Here is a 17,460-nt window from a genome sequence, read left to right as displayed (position 1 = left end):
GGAACTTTCCTCCCACTTTCCTCTAAATAAAGCTGAACAGAGCTATTTTGTTAAATTGACATTGGCTATTACTGTCCTGAAGCATTTAAGTGGTGTAGTAAACTTGAAGGGCATGGCAATCCATGAAAGTCAGTAGGAAGAGAATACTGGAATAAGTGGCAAGGTTACATTAGTTTAATTGCTGATATTCTAAATTGTAAGATCGTTATGCAATAACCAGTGAATTGCCATGCTAATGGAGGAAATAAATCATATTTGCAATGATGCTCTCATTTTGTGCAAAATCAGAAGAAGTTATAGCTCAATGGAAGAACAGTTCATAGTCTGTCTTTGGAAAAACAAATAAAGTGGTAGGTAGTACCACAAAAACTCAGAGCTGGAAAGGATCCCAAAAGACATCTAGTCCAATCTGTCTGTACCTGAACAAGACTCCATCTTCCCATATACTCAGTAAGTATTCTTCAAACCTCCTTTTGAAGATAACTAGTTATTGGTAATTCTGAAACACTTCATTCTATTTTCAAATAACTTTAATTGTTAGGAAGTTTTATTTTATCTTGGGCTAAAACAAATCTCCACTTTTACAAATTCTACCCATATAGTTTATTTTTCTTGGGGTAAAAGACAATAGCCCTTCTATCTGTACTTGGAAGACCATAACCATATTCCCCCTAAGTCTTCTGTTTTCCAGTCTCAGCAACTCTTATTTCATTCAATTTATTCCAACTTAAGATAGTTCCCAGTTCTAACCATCTTAGTCTCTGACCATGATCCATTTTGTCAATGTTGCTGTTCTTGTTCAATAATGTCCAATTCTTTGTTACTTCCTGGATGTCAAACTCTCCTGTCTTTCACTATCTCCTGAAGTCTGTCCAAGTTCATGTTCATTGTTTCTAAGATACTACATTCATTTCATTCTCTGCCATCCCCTTTTCCTTTTGTTTTCAATCTTTCCCAATATCAGGGTCATTTCCAAAGTCTTTTTTATTTAAATTTTTATTTCATTTTTAATTTATGGAATAAAATATCTTCTCATTACATATCTAAAAAGTATTAAAACTTTAACTTCAGTATTTGACATTCCAGTGAATAGCCTGAATTAATTTAAGTATTGATTGATTTGATTTTCTTGCTGCCTAAGATATATTCAAAATCTCCCCCAGAACCACAGTTAGAAAGCACTGATTTTGCAGAACTCAGCTATGCTTATAGTCCAGCTCACATAACCATACATTACTACTAGAAAAGTCAAAGCTTTGAATCTCGAGATCTTTGTGGGCAAAGTGAGGTCTCTGGTTAGTTTACTAATCCAGATTTGCCATAGCTTTCCTTCTAATGAGCAAGTGTCAATGTACTTGATACAATATAGTATCATAACTGAAGCCCAGTATTCTAGTTATGAAATGCCACAGGACAGAGAACAGAGCTGTCACTTCATTTTGGACACTATTTTCCTGTCAGTGACACTTCAAAATGCTTGAACTTTTTAGCTGTACTATTATACTTTTCACTCAGATTGAGCTTGCAACTCACCAAAACCTCCCAGATCTTTTCCCTAGAAACTTTTGTCTTACCACACCTTTTCCAATGTGTACTTGTACATTTGATTTTTTTAAAATTTAAATAAAGTACTTCACATTTATCCTTATGGAATTACATTTAACTAGATTCAGTAAACTTGAATGATTTTTATAGACAGATAGATGCAAAGATGTTTGTATGTGTGTACATTGTTAAGCATCCAAGTCAATCAGTTCCCTATGTATCTCTATATATGTCTCTTTAAAAAGTTTACCTTTTCTTCCTTACCAAAATTGTTGTGACATCAAAATTTCACTCTTGAGAATTATTCTTCAGCTAATTTATCTAGCAGGATTGAATGAAAAAAATCTATTCTTTGAACTTTCAGATCTTTTCTCCAAAAATCTAAAGTGTATACCAAACTACGAACAGTTTCCCCCTTTTCATCTATCATGAATTCTACAATGTCAAAGTTACCTCCTTTTAAGGTTCCTCTCATTTCTAGTTTAGCAACCTGTTCTAAATTTCATCAAATCGATGAACATATCAAGTGTCTATTCTGTGCCAACTGCTAGGCATACAAAGAAAAAAAAATAGTCCCTGCTCTCAAATAGCTCACAGTCTAATGGGAGAGCCAACATGCAAACTACTATGTAGAAACAAGATATATACAGGATGAATTGGAAATGACCTCAGAGTGAAATTGCTAAGATTTAGAAGTAGAAAAGACTTCTTGAAGAAGCTTGGGCTTTGGCTGAGACTTGTAGAAAGCCATAAAATTCAGGAGTTAGAAATGAAAAGAGACAGTTCCAGGCAGGGGAGTCAGCCAGTGAAAATTCCAAGAGTAGAGAGAGATATAGTGTTATGTCTGAGAAAATGTAAGGAGACTAGTGATCTAGCTCTATGATGTAAATCATAGAGTTTATCTATGGGGGGGTAAAGGTGTAAGAAAAGAGGGAAAAGGGTCACATTATGAAGAGCTTTAAAAGAGAATTTTATATTTTACCCTGGAGGTGATAAAAAAAACCACTGGAATTTATTTGCACCGTGGAAAGATCAATTTGACAGCTGAGCAGAGAATGAACCAGAGGAAAAGAGATTTGAAACATGGAGAACAATCATCAGGCTATTGCAGTAGTCCAAGCATGAAGTAATACTTACATGCACCACAGCGATGATGTCAGAAGAGAAAAAAAATACAAGAGATATTACAAAAATAGAAATGATGGCCTTTTTTTAAATTTATTGGATGGGGAAGACGTAGCAGACTAGTTATTTCCTTTTATTAATTCCTTCATCTTTTGAAGAATGAATTATATGACAAGTCAGAAACTTTTTAGTTTAGCTTTAACAGAGAGACAGAAACAGATACAAAGATAAAGATATCCATCAATTGTTCAAATAGTTGAAATTCCTCATTACTTTTATAATCATTTATCATAGTTTAATAATAATAAATTGTGAACTGTCTCCTTAAATGATCATCCATTTTCCCCTTCTGGGCATGTGGTCTATAGTAACTAATAATATTCATGTAATTTTCCCTACATCTTTTTTTTCACTTTTAATCAGTTTTTTAATTTTACGAAATAAAAAATATTGTCCTGTGTGCAACAAAATGAGAGGATTAATAATATACAACAATACATTTCTATTTCAAGAATGCCTATATAATAAATATTACATTGTATTCAAAATTGTCCATCTTTTCTTTACTTCCTTGTAGATTTTCTGTTCTTTGCTGTGTACTGTTTACTTATATTTTTCCTCCCCTCCCCCAAAGATGGCTATAATTAAGCATGGATATATACCCTTAGACAGATATATAAACACATATACATTCTCACATACACACACACACACACACACACACACACACACACACACACACACACACATATATTCACATTTGGTTTGTGAATATCTCTCATTTTTATAACATTTCCTGAAAGCAACAAGCCCTCCTCATTCCTTTAATCTACTTCTATCTTGTCCTAATCCTTAATCATTAGCCCTTCAAAGAGAGTAGGTTTTCTTATTTATTTTCCTTTTGAAGTATTCCTATTCTTTTAAATAGAATTTATGTCCTATAGGTCTGATAATCTCACCTAGAAGCCATCCAACTTTAGCATGTTAATTGACTAATTCTTAGATTTATTTATTAATCCAGAGCTCTAAAATGACCTAGGAATAATTTATTTCCTGTTAATAATTTTGTATTTTTCTCATTAATTAATTGATTAGTTCAAGGTCACATTGTAATTTATTAAATATCACTCAAGCTAGAGAAACCTTCGTTCCCACTAGTTATTACTCTTGTTTTTCCATATTTACATAAATATTAAAATTATTCAATATATAATTTATTAAGAAATGAAAGCAATATAAATATGTACAAAGCAATTTATATTAATTCAACTAATGTCATTGCCAGAATTACTTCAAACCCTTAAAATATCAATAGTTTAATTCCTCTTCATCTGTCTGAAAACTTGCCCCAGGTCATTCCACTTACTCCATGTTACTATTTTTCCTTAAGATTTGTTCTTTTATTTGTTTTTTTTATGAGAAACCATCTCTCATACTCTTAACAGTATCCTCTTTAAAAGTTTTCCTTTATGTGATTTCCTCAGAAAATATCACTTGGTGGTTCTCATAAGAAAGAAACCAAACTTTGCATTCTTTCATGTAGATTGTTTAAATATCCTTGCTTGTCCTTCATTTTCGAAGAAGACCACAGCGTCAGGGGTGATGCCCTGATAAGCCCTTGAATTGGATTTGAGTGAGGAGTTGCTGTGCTAAGTCACCAACCTTACTTTCTCCTCCAGAGCCATCTGGGTCCAGTGGCCAGATTGGAATCAGGATGACTGCAGATGGCCTTGATGTGAGGCAACCAGGGTGAAGAGCCTTGCCCAATATCACGCAGCTAGTAAATGGCAAGTGTCTTAGGTCACATTCGAACTCTTGTCCTCCTGACTCCAAGGCCAGTGCTCTATCCCACTGGCGAAGTGGGAATTCAATTCTTATCTCACTCATTTACATTAAAGATCCTTAGAGATCACAGATTAAACATACATCATCTTCCTAACTCCAAAGGAAAAGGCACACATGGTTCAAACATTTTATAGATACTTAGGAATCACAGATAAACACATAATATTTCTCAGACTCTATAATAAAGAGAAATGCTTAATGTCAAGATTTCTCTGTTATTCTCAACAACTCTACCACAAATATAGCATAAACTCTGAATGAATGTGATAGAAAAGTTCTTCTTTCTGTTTATACTTTCTGAAACCAGGATTTTCCAGTTTCTCTCATTATTACTGACAGATATTATAGTTAATTCGTTTGACCAACCACTACAGTAAACTTTCTATTTGCCACTCCTTACTCATATGCTCTCTTGCTGACAGCTCCTGAGTATTTTTTGATAGAAATTTTTCTTGCTTAATCCCTCAAAATTTCTTGCTGATTATCAACTATTGGACTTTTTCATCACATATTCCAAAATTAGAAGGTTCCTGCCAATGTCTTAGCACAAATTATAGTTGCCCTATTATCTGTAAAAAGGTCTTCCATATAAATTGAACTTTTAGCTGACTCTTTTATTCACTTCTTTAACCATTAATCACATACTTTGGACCTTTTTTACCTACTCCTTGCCTTCTTGCTATGAAACTTCTGTAAGTCTGAAAATAAAAATTATTATTAATAATAAAATTAGTATTATTATTTTAAAAAGATAATTATATCACTAATAAGCTATGTAATTTTTCCTAAAATTAAATTTATCCACAATACTAGTAGTTTACATTTATGCAAAACTTTATGATTACAAAATTCTTTATGTATATTTTTTCATTTAATTCTCACCCTGAGAAGATACAATATAATTATTGTTATTATAGTATTCCCATTTCACAGAAAAGGAAAGAGAGTTAGAGAGGTTGTGACCACAGTCACAGTTAGGAAGTAGCAAATTCAAGATTAGCACTCCTATCTTCTGACCCCAAATCCAGTGCTTTTTCCTGTAGGCCAAAATCTTTGCTTTACCTTTCTCTCTTCCAAGATTCATTGTTTATTCCCACTTGTTTTCCTTGGAATTTTTTTTTCCTTGATCCTAGTTTGGAAACTGAAAGCATATACTACAACTTTCATCAGTCAGGGCTCTGAAACAAGAAAAGTACAATCCAAACAATTATACAATATTATTTTTCATAATACTATGGAGTATTTGAAAAATTTTTGGAAAATTAGAAATATTTTAGAATTCATAAGATTATGGGGTCATAGGAGTTAATGCTAAACTTGGCCTCAAAATTCTTGTAGTCCAACTCATTTTAATTAAGAGAAGGGGAAGGATGCTGCTGAGAATGCATTGAATGACTTACCTCAAATTAGCATGAAGTGGGATCAAATAAATTCCTAGGGATTTGGTGGATGGGGGTTAGGGAAAGATGGAAGGATGTTGAGAACCTACCTGTTCCCTGATTTTTATCCTGAAAGTTTCTGACTTGATGAAGTTCCCTTTCCCCCTATATTTAATCTACTTATCTAAAGATAGCAGCATTAATATTTAACTTTGTATTTTTATTATGCTCCTTTAAATTTGTGTTACCACATCTGTCTGAATAAACTGGGGCAATTAAATTTCATTTTGTTCAGTGAATTCAAATTTAATAGACATTTATAGAACAAATAGTTTCAAAATATTCTGAGAGTGATACAAAAACAAATCAAATACAATTCTGGTTCTTGAGGAGTCAACTCTAGTAGGAAGAAGAAAACAGTCCATGTATTAAAATAAGACAGTCAAGGTCAAAATTCTTTGAATGGCAGTAAAGAATACTTTTTATGTTGTATTTCACAGCCAAGTATTATAATGGCCATTCCATATTATTCACATTACTAGCCTCTTTTGATACTTTTAACCTCTTTCTCAAAGCCATTCACTGATAGTGTAAGTGGAGGAAAGCTCACCAGACATGGAATCAGGATCTGAGTTCAATCCTTGCTCTGTTGCTTTATATCTCTGGACATTTCACAAGTCATTGAGACTCTGTGTTTCAGATGCCTCATCTATAAATAAAATTGTTTGGACTAGATGATCACAAGTGTCCTTCCAGTTCTGGAGCCTATGAGGATTTTGTTATTTTGATTAACATACAAGTTTTTAGCAAATAATAGATTTATAAATAATATGATTTTAGGAATAAGTGAAGTGATTAAATTGATTCTTTATTGTATTAAAAAAGTTAAGACCCTTTTAAAATTAATATTTCAAGGAACTTCTGAGTACTAGCTTGCTAATAAATATTGCTATTAAACATTAGGGAGGTAAAGGTTCGGTATTAGTCAATATTAAAAAATTTAAATTCCAAAACCATCAAATGTTTTAGCTATATTTTTAATTATAAATTAGCTGTTTTCATTGGAAATATCAAAACAAAAAAGGATAAAGATTGCTATCAGATTAAGACTCAAGCACATATTTATTCCTCACTAAATCTCATCAGCTGCTTACTATTTAATTCTGTTACTAACACCTTGCTCTGTCATCTCTTTGTATATATGTCTAATTTATCAGTTTCTTATAGATTGTCAGCAGCCTGCTGCCTCCATATCGCCACAATGCTCACAACTAGCCAGGAGGCAAGACTGCCAGACTGTCAGGTAATGTTTAGATATGTTTTCTTATTCCTTTAGTTTTTTCTCAGATCCATACTCCACTTAATCATAAACATAAAGTTACCTTCCATATTTGATTGCATTTTCCTACAATATTTATTCAAACAAGGGTTGGGTAAACACTAATTGCGGGAAACACAATCTAGAGAGGAAGAATGACGATTACAAAGGAATTTGAGAACTGCAGAATAACTGTAGCCACTAGGTGGCAGAATAACACTTGACCAGGTACCATAGAAAACCATTTTTATTTCATCAGGTTACATGATCCCACATTAGCTTTTGTATTACATCCTATACTGAATCTTTATTTTCTTCATCTACACAAATATCAGTGCTATAGATATTAACACATTCTTTATTTTTCTGTTAGGAACATACTTCCTATGAAAGCAAAGAATGATATACAGAGTGTCTTTTGAGACAGTTCTTTAAATGTTTTACTTCTAGTTTGAATTCTTCTCTTCTTATCCATAAGAGCTGAAAATTGATATAACAGTACATCTAGATACTAACATTTAACCTGAGACTTTATTATTAACTTGTAAGTAATGTTGATAAAGTTTCAGCCAGGGACATGCTAGTCAATGTTTTAACAACCAGCTTTGGGAGTAAGGATAGAGAGAATATACTGGTGACATACTTTTAAGTTTAATCTAAATTAATAATATTTCCCTATAACTTTCTTAAGTCTAGATGATCAAAAAAACAAAAAAACAAACCCTGATTTGTATTCAGCATTTGCCAATTTCTGGGGTGTAAATGATCTCATTAAAAATTTAACAATCAGCTCTCCAGAGCTGGTAAGAACTGTCTCCAAAAAACCTCATATCTCCAACCTATAGGGTCAAAGTTCTGACTGTTATTCAACTTTGGAAGAAAACACTATAGGAATTTAAGGCATAGAAAATTAATCTATTGTGCCTATGTTATTTGTCTGTGGATTATTCCATAGCTAAATTCTTCTGAATCAAAACAGAAAAATGAAACTCATTCAAAAAAGTATTTGGGAAACAGTCAAGAACAGCTAGAATTAGGGATGGGGTAAGGGGAAACAAATAAAACTAAATTTAAACAAATATTTTCTCATGTTTTCCTACCATATTTGAATCTCAATCTGTTATCTGACAGAGGTAAGTTGTATAATGCAATTTTCTTAAATTCAAGTATTCAATTCTATATATATTTGTAGCTTGTGATGACCCATTTTCAGTCTTTCAAACCAATAGTTCATCTTGGAATTACATATAATTTTGATTTGATAAGAATGAAGTACATATACCAGATTATGAATTTTCCATTGATTTGAATAGAGAAAATTATGTATCACAAGTTATTCTATTATTTTTATTGAAACTATCATTTTAGGAAATCATTTTGTACCCAGTTAACCAGAAAAATTTTTATGAGAATACTATTCTCCCTAAACTCTTTATCAATATTAAAATAAAATTTAATGTATTGATTTATTTTATTAAAGAAATTGATTTTTTTGAAAGGACAGCAGCTCAGTGCTCCTTCAGAACAGTACCTGAACCTACCACTCATAGCCTTAATAAAAAGTCAAAATAACTCAGATTATCAGATCTGATAATTTCATTAGAGATGAAACAAAACTAGATGCTTTAAAATAAAAAAGGATAAATTGAACTAATTTTTAATAAATAACATTTTATGAAATAACTCAAATTATATTTTTATTATATGATTTATTTTACTAAATTTAAGTTTTATTACATAATTCAAAAATCTTTAAAAGTGGAACTCATTTTTAAAAATAAATAAATAACAATTACATAATAATGTCATTTTATTATTGTTGTTCAGAAGTTTCATCTACAGTTTATAGTGTGTACAGCAGCATGATTTGCCCTCCACCCCAGATTCTAGTACTTCTGGAAAGAGAGATCCTATCTTTCATGTAGGTGTTTAGTTAGAAACATTGTGCTTTTTTCCTGCAACATAAATTTTTTGAAGTAGTCAATCTCAGTGAGATCTTAAGTTAAGAAAAGATTTCCCACAAGCTGAAAGTAACATGATGGATAGAAAACCATTCTTAAGAATCTGACAAGACCTGGGTTTAAGTCTGCCTCTTGTACTATATATGACCATGGGTAATTTACCTTTTGATTAGAAAACCAGAAAGAATTGAATTACTCCTATAAAACCACTCTTCCCCCACACACACACACACACATAGTTTTACTTCAGATAATGAATCGAAAGGTTGTGAAGATCCTCATCTATCAGTATGCCAACCAGCTTTTAAAAAGCAACTACTAGTCATTATGCTAAGTGCTAAGGATACAAATAAAGTCCTGCTCTCAAAGAGCTTAAACTCTAATGCAAAAAATATTTGTATGGTATCTCCCTTAATTACTTTTTCTCTCTGAAATAAACCTTTAGACTGTTTTTTTTAAAAGACTGTTTCACATTCAATTTCATTCAATGTATACCTTGGAAACAATGTTAAGATTATCAGACTGCCTTCTTTGGGGGTTGGAGAGAAGGAAGTGAGGGTGGGGGAAAATTGTAAAATTCAAAACCTTATAAAAATGATAGGTAGAAACTACTATTGTATACAATTGGAAAACAAAATATTAATTTAAAAAGACTCATTTTAAATAGGTGGAGAAGAGTTTGAGAAAACATTTCTCTTTTCAGATATAGTCTGACTAATAAAAGTATAAGTCTATAATTCCATTTCTTCTCAAGATTTTCATATTGTCATAGCTCAATTTCTTTCTTAGTACTATAACAATATAACAATATTTCTTGCATATCTATAGAGTTTTCTTCCTACAGATATCCCATAAACAAATTTGGTATAGCTCTCATATTGGTGATTGCTTGGCAGATTGCTATAGGTATCAAAAAAAGAAGTTGTTTTTAAATACTTTTGTGATGTTCACACTACTAGTCTAAACAGGGTAGAGGCTATTCTCTTAAGTGAAAAAGACTTATAACAGACCTATCTTCAAACCAGGTTATTTTTTAATAATCAAATGAATTATTCAGATGTCTTTGGATCCATAAGAGAAATGATTCCTTTCAAGAACTTCCTTAGTACTGCTAGTTATTAATATGTAAATTATTTAGAAGCAGCTAGGTGGTACAGTGGATAGAGCACCAGCCTTGGAGTCAGGAGGACCTGAGTTCAAATCCAGACTCAGACACTTAATAATTACCTAGCTGTGTGGCCTTGGGCAAGTCACCTAACTCTACTGCCTTGCGATACCCCCCCCCCAAATAAATAAAAGTAAGTAAATAAATAAGGAAGAAGATGAGATGAGGAGAGAGTTAACTTTTTATTGTGCACACATTGCTTCCTTTTTTAGGAATCTCTCCAGGAACCCAGTTTTTCTGGGCATTCCTTTATATTTAAGTAGATTCCACCCTGAATGGACTCATGATGAGTTGGATTTGATTGAAAAGTGACTCGACAACAAGAATCCTAAGCAAAATTTCTGTGGCTATTACAGAAAATTATGTACATCCCTAATCATAAAATTTAAATAATGAGATTTATATATTAAATGTATTTCTTTATAGCATGATGAGCCATTTTGCCTTCTATATTGTACATATTTCTTATTGCTCTTCTGTTCTGTTTTGTGTTCCAATTTCAGTCCTAATGTCATTCTCCCAGAAGAGCAGCCACATTCCAGCTCTCAGTGTGCCCCTCTCAACTGTCTCTCTCAGCCTCCTTATCCCTAGTCTTCATCTTCAAAAGATCAAAAAATGGAATGGAATTTGTATGACCATTATGCAGGCTACTTCCCAGAATCCAGCAGATGTTTCTTCCTAGTTGGTAACATGGATAATACTTGATTTATTTCTACACTACTGGAAATCGAGAGAAGGTTGAGAAGTATACCACAAGCACAGAGGCCAGTCTGATAGGATACTTGATGGTTTGTCTGCATACAAATTTAAATAAAGAATGCTCAGTGATACAAACTTAAAAAAAAAAGATCAGTTTTCAGCTGCTCGGTTTTATCTGTCTCCAAAATCAGAGGTACTTAAGCCAGTATAAAATAAATTCTAGAAAAATCACAAAATCCTATCTTCATTCAGCCACAGAATTCTAATTAAGATATTTTTCTCAATCAATGCTATTTATTTATTTTTATTTTATTTGCACCACGATTTGTGTTAGTAAAATGTATACCAGTTGTACAAAGAGTGTATTTAATTTATTTATGTTTAAGGAGGCAAAAATTAGCTAACCTAAGTTTGATTTTAATTATTTAAAATTGGCCTGAATTTGGCCATTTTTATTGCACAAAATAAGAAATGTGGTTCATTGGAATGTTCGAGTTAACTTTGTATTTGCACTGATTGTGTTCATGCACTTATTTTCTAATTAGTTATTTATTAGCTTCTGATATTAAAATAATTCTCCACTGAAAATATAAGAAAGATCTTAATTATTATCATTTACTTTTATTCAAGTGTTTCATTACATGCTTATTTTTTTTAGGAATTCAGACAAATAGATGAATTGGTGCTACTCCATTTTAATGTGGTAACTCATAAAGGAATGCTAGATAATTTGAAGTAAAATCATGTATTCATTTCATTTTCTTTTTTTCTCTAAAATTCAAGGTCCCAGTATGTCTTTACCTGTGAATAGATTATAAGTACAGATGACAAAAGATATACATGTGTAAAGGCATCTTTTAAAAAATTAGTTCACTTAGGTCAGGTTGAAAGATTGGGGTAAAGTTAATATGACAAAGGTAATCGTTTTTTCCCACAAAACCTCCTTGCCAAAAACAAATATTAAACCTTAGTGCATTGTCAGCTAATGACAAATATTCAGGTGCCTATGATACATAGATTATCTTGTGAACAGTCCAGTGTTCCTAGCTGAGTGAAAGATTCTTTTAGAAAGCTTCCTAGGACATAATTTAAAGCAGTAAATTTACATGAGAACTCAAAGATAGTTGATTTTATTTTGTACAATAACCTGACAGGAAAATAGCTAATTGATCTTTAGGGTCTAATAATTTTAGGTTCCTTATTCACTTATTGTTACCCATTAATTGCTCTTAGCTCTAATTCCTTGCTCTTTGTCAGGTGGCCTTAATTTATTTAGAAAAAAAAGTTTGAGATTTTCATGTGACAATATCCATGAATTCTCTAAAATGCCACTAAAATAGTCCACATTTTTCATTTGATCATGGATTTAGAGATGGAAGGTATCTTTGAGATCATCTAATCCAACTTTCTCATTTTACACATGGAAAAATCATGCTTAGAGAGATAAGGTGACAATCCATGTGCACACTTCTAGTATGTGCCAGAAGCAGGTCAAGAGTCTCCCACCTTTGGCCTAATGGATAGTAGAGGGTCATTGATAACAGAGGTCAAATAACAATCCTTCAGGACTTTAAGGAATATCAATCAAGTTCAGTGATTTTTTAAATTGTAAGGCATAAAATAAATTTTTTTTAGAAATGTGCACCTTTAACATGCCAATTATGAGGCAGCAGCCACTTCCCAAATGGTGCAATTCTGCTTCCAAACAAACGTTAAGGTTTAGGTTCAGAAAACAAATCAGAAAACAAATCTTCACCAAAGTGTGACCACTGCAACACAACTTTTTGCTGTGTTTCTCAACACATTTCCAAACTGTTTCTAAACATTTTTCTTTTCTTATTTGACTATGGCCACCTGGTACCATGTATCAACAGTGTCAGTCAACATTTTTTTTAATTGAAGCATAATTGTGCTATTGTACCTGGGATGGACATAGATGCTACTTAATTTTTTAAATAAACACTCTCGTGCCTGAGGAAAGATTTGCCTTTAAAAAGGACTCCAGATCACCTTCCTAGTTTTCCCCATTATTCATACACTATGGTACTGAAAATAAAGTGGGAAGTACTGTTCTAAAATTCCATGTGAATATGTGTCAAGTGTTGCATATCTAGATCTCTGCTGAATATCTGGATACCTGGACTGGATTTATGATCCTGTGAAAAATCAGTTGAAAATACAAAGAACATTTCTTTCCTGTAATTCAGACAAAAGTATTATCTCTTAATTCTACAGCATATGTTTGTTATTAAAAGTTTCTGTTTTGAATTGCCAAAAGAAAAATAAAGTTTACTTTGAAGTATTTACGAGATACATACTGTAGCTAAAAAGTGCTAGAATGTGAAAACTTAGAAATGAATATCTATGTCTCTACACAAAAGCAGTTGGTATTCATAAAATCATAAGATCTTAAGCATCATCTAGTACTGCTCCTCTTTTATAGCTGATGGTACAGACCCAGGAATTTTGCATGACTTGTCCAAATGAATAACAACCTAGAAAGAGCCAGCATCAGAACTGAAAATAAGCTTTAAAATTATAAGATAAGTTACAAACAGTCTGAGCTTCAGTAAAGACAGGAGTAGGAAACAGATTTGGAAAATAAAAATAACCCACAGCCACAAAAAATAAAAAAATTAAAAAGAATTAACCAACTAAAAATAGAAACGATTTAGAGATTGCAATAGCTAAAGATGCTATAGCTGCTTTGTTGCTGTTATTTGTTGTTATTGTTGTTGTTTTAGGGAAGCACAATAGTAGTGTCCATTAATAGGAGTAGATGAAGCTAGAAAAAAATCAAATAATTGTTTACTTACTGACCTACAGACTCTTGCAGTTGAGTTAGTTCTAGACTCCACAGTCAAGAGTATTGCTCAGGATGCTGAGAAAACTTAAGATTACTCAATATTGAGAAAATGCCTTTCAATAAAGGTTAAAAGATTGAGAATAATAAAGCTAGAAGAAGAGAAGAATCTTCAATAAGAGAATTTTAAACAAAAAAAGCCCAATTTTCTGTTTCATCGCTAAGAACAAAAGAAATGAAAGAATTAAGATTTAAGTTAGCTGGGAGGTTCAGGTTAACTAAAAGAAATAATCTTCATATAAATATATTCAAATGAATTATTATAGAAGTTTGTGGAACCTCCTTTAGAATAGAGACATAGTTGTTTGGTATGGTTGAAGTACTTTAATTCAGGGTAATATGCCTTAAAACATCATAGCTCTAATATTCCATAAACACACAATTCTGTGAAAATCCAAAAGAAAAAATATTTTGAATTCTCAGATTGGACATATAGATACATAGTAATCTTTGAAATAAGTTAACAGTCTTAGAATTTTCCAGTGTACCTAGCAAGAATTTGCTTTTTGAAAAGCAGACAAGGACAATTAGTTTCTTTCAAGAAATATTCTATACTATTTTTTTGTAATTGTTCTGAATACTGAAATAAATAGCAAAATCCAACATGATTATCAGAAAACAATAAAACAAATATGCTCAATCATATTTAGAAATTAAATAGTAACATTCCCCTAAAAAAACTTTAAATCTATTAATTTCAGAAAAGTAGTTTGAGCCTATAGCCTTGTAAGCAGCTGATTGATTGTGAATAGAATAGTGTGTTAGAATAGTCACTCATTTCTAAACATGAATTTAACCTTGGCTACATCAGGGCACTGATAAACATATGAATCAAATGACCTGCTGCACAAAAAAAAAGTATAAAGTATGAGGAAGAGAACAAATAAAGGAAAATGTATCTTCTAGAGTATGAATATCAGTTTCCATGTTCTGGCTATGTAATTGTTCTATAATTTATTATATAATACCACATAAGAAACAGTGACTTTCAAAAAGACTTATCAGGTGAGATCTTTTCTGGATTTTTAAGTGGTTTAACTATATGATAGTACAACATTTTATGGCCACAAACATTTATTAATTATCAATATGAAGTAAGATTCAGTTTGAAGGAAACTTTCTGGGGAAAAGCAATGTTTTGACTGTTAATGAACATAGGACACTTTAAAATGCTATGTTTAAATGTTTGAAAAGACATAGGGGAAAAAATCACTTCTTCAGAAAGCTGCTAACTTAGGGCTGATAGCATAACCACTGCTACTATAGAAGACCAATAGAGTCCTCAGTTTCTTTTTTTTTTAAACAAATGTTCATGGTCATTTTGTGTCCATGATGAATTCATTTCACAAAATGCTTTCCAAAAGGGACTTTTTTTTAAAAAGTTGGGGCACTAAAACCTGAAAAGGTGAAGTCAACTGATATTTTTCATTTGCAGCCTGATCATATTAACATCCAAAACATTATAGCTGCCATTTATCTAGATTTTCTTCCCCTCTTACACATAGAAATATATTCAATGTTTTAAAATATTTCCCTATTGGTAATTTGTCCTTATTTATATTCTATTAAAAAAAACCATCTTAGCCTAAGGACACAGGAACATATAAATTATACACTATCAAATGTTTGCATGAGATTTTTTTTGTCATGTAAGTTTTCTCATAATCATTATATAAATGCTTTCGAATTCTTATTTCTCCTGTGATTCTTTCTCCATTCGGAATGTACTTGTTCCCCTTTAATACAGAGAAATGCATGACTTTAATCTTCAGTTCATTTTAAACCTATTTACTGTGAAATTATTTAAAATTTACCTATTAAAACTGAAGACTACATAAACTGCTGGACCAATCACTTTTTGTGTGTTTGATATTTATTTGCTGGCTGCTAACACATTGATTTTTAATTAACATTTTTTAGAATTATCTGCTACCATTGTTCCTTATTGGAAACATTAAAAAATTAATCTAATAACCCACTCTATGCCTTTTTTTAAAGCAATGATTTTTTGTAAACATTTGACACCAGAGAACCAAAAAAGGTAGATAGTGTTAAATAGCAATTGGCCAATCTTCTAGAAGATTCTAGAACCATTATTTATTGGTAGTTCTTTTTTAAAAAAGCAAAAATCATCCTCCTCTTTCAGTTCCCAGTTATGATTACAAAACAGAACTTTGGGGAAATAAATTACCTTTGAACCACAATAATAAATACCTTTGAATCACAAATTTTAAGCATAGTCAATTTATTGAGTTTTTGAAAATTAGTTTTATGACATTTTTATAATCTGTTAGGTTTTTTTATTTACATACATATCCAATGAACCATTCAGGATTCTGATATTATTTGTCCTTATTAACATTAGTGAAATTTATAATAATTTTGGTTTCTGTCCTGTAAAAATTACTGCTTTCATGCTTTACCTTTTAATGGAAAATTCGTTGTTTTGCCCATTCGGAGTTAAATAATGTGGAATTTTTCTGGGTAGTAATAATCCCATATACTAGTTGATTTCACAACTAATATCAAAAGCTTATTGTATTTCAATTTGTTTTAAAACTCAAGTGTCAAATGAATTTTGTTGTCAAGTGTGTATGGATTTGTTTTTAAAATGAAAATATTTTTCATGCAAATTTATCATTCCTTGTTTTATTTCTTTTAACTGTGGACAATCCTAAATGAATGTTTTGTGAAGGATTCATACAATATGTGCTTGTAGTTGTGTTGTTCTTGAATTGAAATGTTGGAAAAGCCACTCTAAAGCTAAGAAAAATAACAAAGTTAATTATATTGAATCTTACCTCTTTGTTTCTGTTACCAGTTGAATGCAGTGTAACACATAGCTCTTCCAAAAGTAAATAAACTGGTTATCTTTTGTTCATTTGATCTGTGTTACCTTTTTAATCACTTTAAGCAAACTCGCCTGAGAACTCTTTTTTTTGGTCTTCACAATTTTAAAATTCAGGTTAATTTCTACACAAGTTAAAAATTATATATGAATCCAATTTAGTAATTTATTTAGTAATTATTAACATTTGAACTTTAATTAAACTAAAAGCTTAATGTTCTGTTTTAACCATTTCACATTCTGTGACATTCAATAATAACTGGCTTTCTGCATAATTCCACCTTTGCTATTTTCCACCAAAACTATATGAATGACTATAAGGTATTTAAGATCATAATTTTGGAACTGGAAGACAGCTTAGATTATCTGGTTCAGTTTCTCTTTCCTCCCATTTTATGAAGAAATTAAGGCCCACAGAAGTAAAATGATTTGACCAATGACATTTTTGCATTATGTACTACAAAATAAGGTAGTAAGAGGGAGAGCAAAATTTCAACTAATATTGTCTGACTCTAAATCTTTCTTTTTGTCATGCTGCTATTGTCATCTGAATGTGAAAATAGGGCAGACAGGAGGTTAGAAAGAGGCTACAGACAAGCCAAACATGTGATTCATTGGCATTTAATAGATCTTTGACCTAATTTTTCTTGAATTTCTTGTCAAGAGAGAGTAATTGTACTACTTTTCAAAATTCCACTAGCATCCTGTGATG

General features: G+C 31.5%; 1 protein-coding gene across 3 annotated transcripts in view; it reads left to right on the top strand.

The window, feature by feature from the left end:
• Positions 1-16,871, top strand: part of BICD1 (BICD cargo adaptor 1) — a 191,596-nt gene extending 174,725 nt beyond the window's left edge. The window contains exons 9-10 of one of the 3 annotated variants that reach the window (XM_074194762.1): positions 7,122-7,197; positions 10,842-16,871. In XM_074194762.1, coding sequence (XP_074050863.1) covers positions 7,122-7,197; positions 10,842-10,929 — 164 coding nt within the window. In that variant the 3' untranslated portion in view covers positions 10,930-16,871. Of the gene's footprint in view, positions 1-7,111; positions 8,846-10,841 lie in introns of those variants that run through there. The other 2 variants (XM_074194763.1, XM_074194764.1) reach the window with 2 other exon arrangements.
• The last annotated feature ends 589 nt before the right edge of the window (positions 16,872-17,460 follow it).

This window comes from Macrotis lagotis, chromosome 7 (assembly GCF_037893015.1).
Source record: "Macrotis lagotis isolate mMagLag1 chromosome 7, bilby.v1.9.chrom.fasta, whole genome shotgun sequence".
NCBI lineage: Eukaryota > Metazoa > Chordata > Mammalia > Peramelemorphia > Peramelidae > Macrotis > Macrotis lagotis.
The sequence above is the reverse complement of the archived record's forward strand: the minus strand, read 5'-3'. Positions and strand labels throughout refer to the sequence as shown.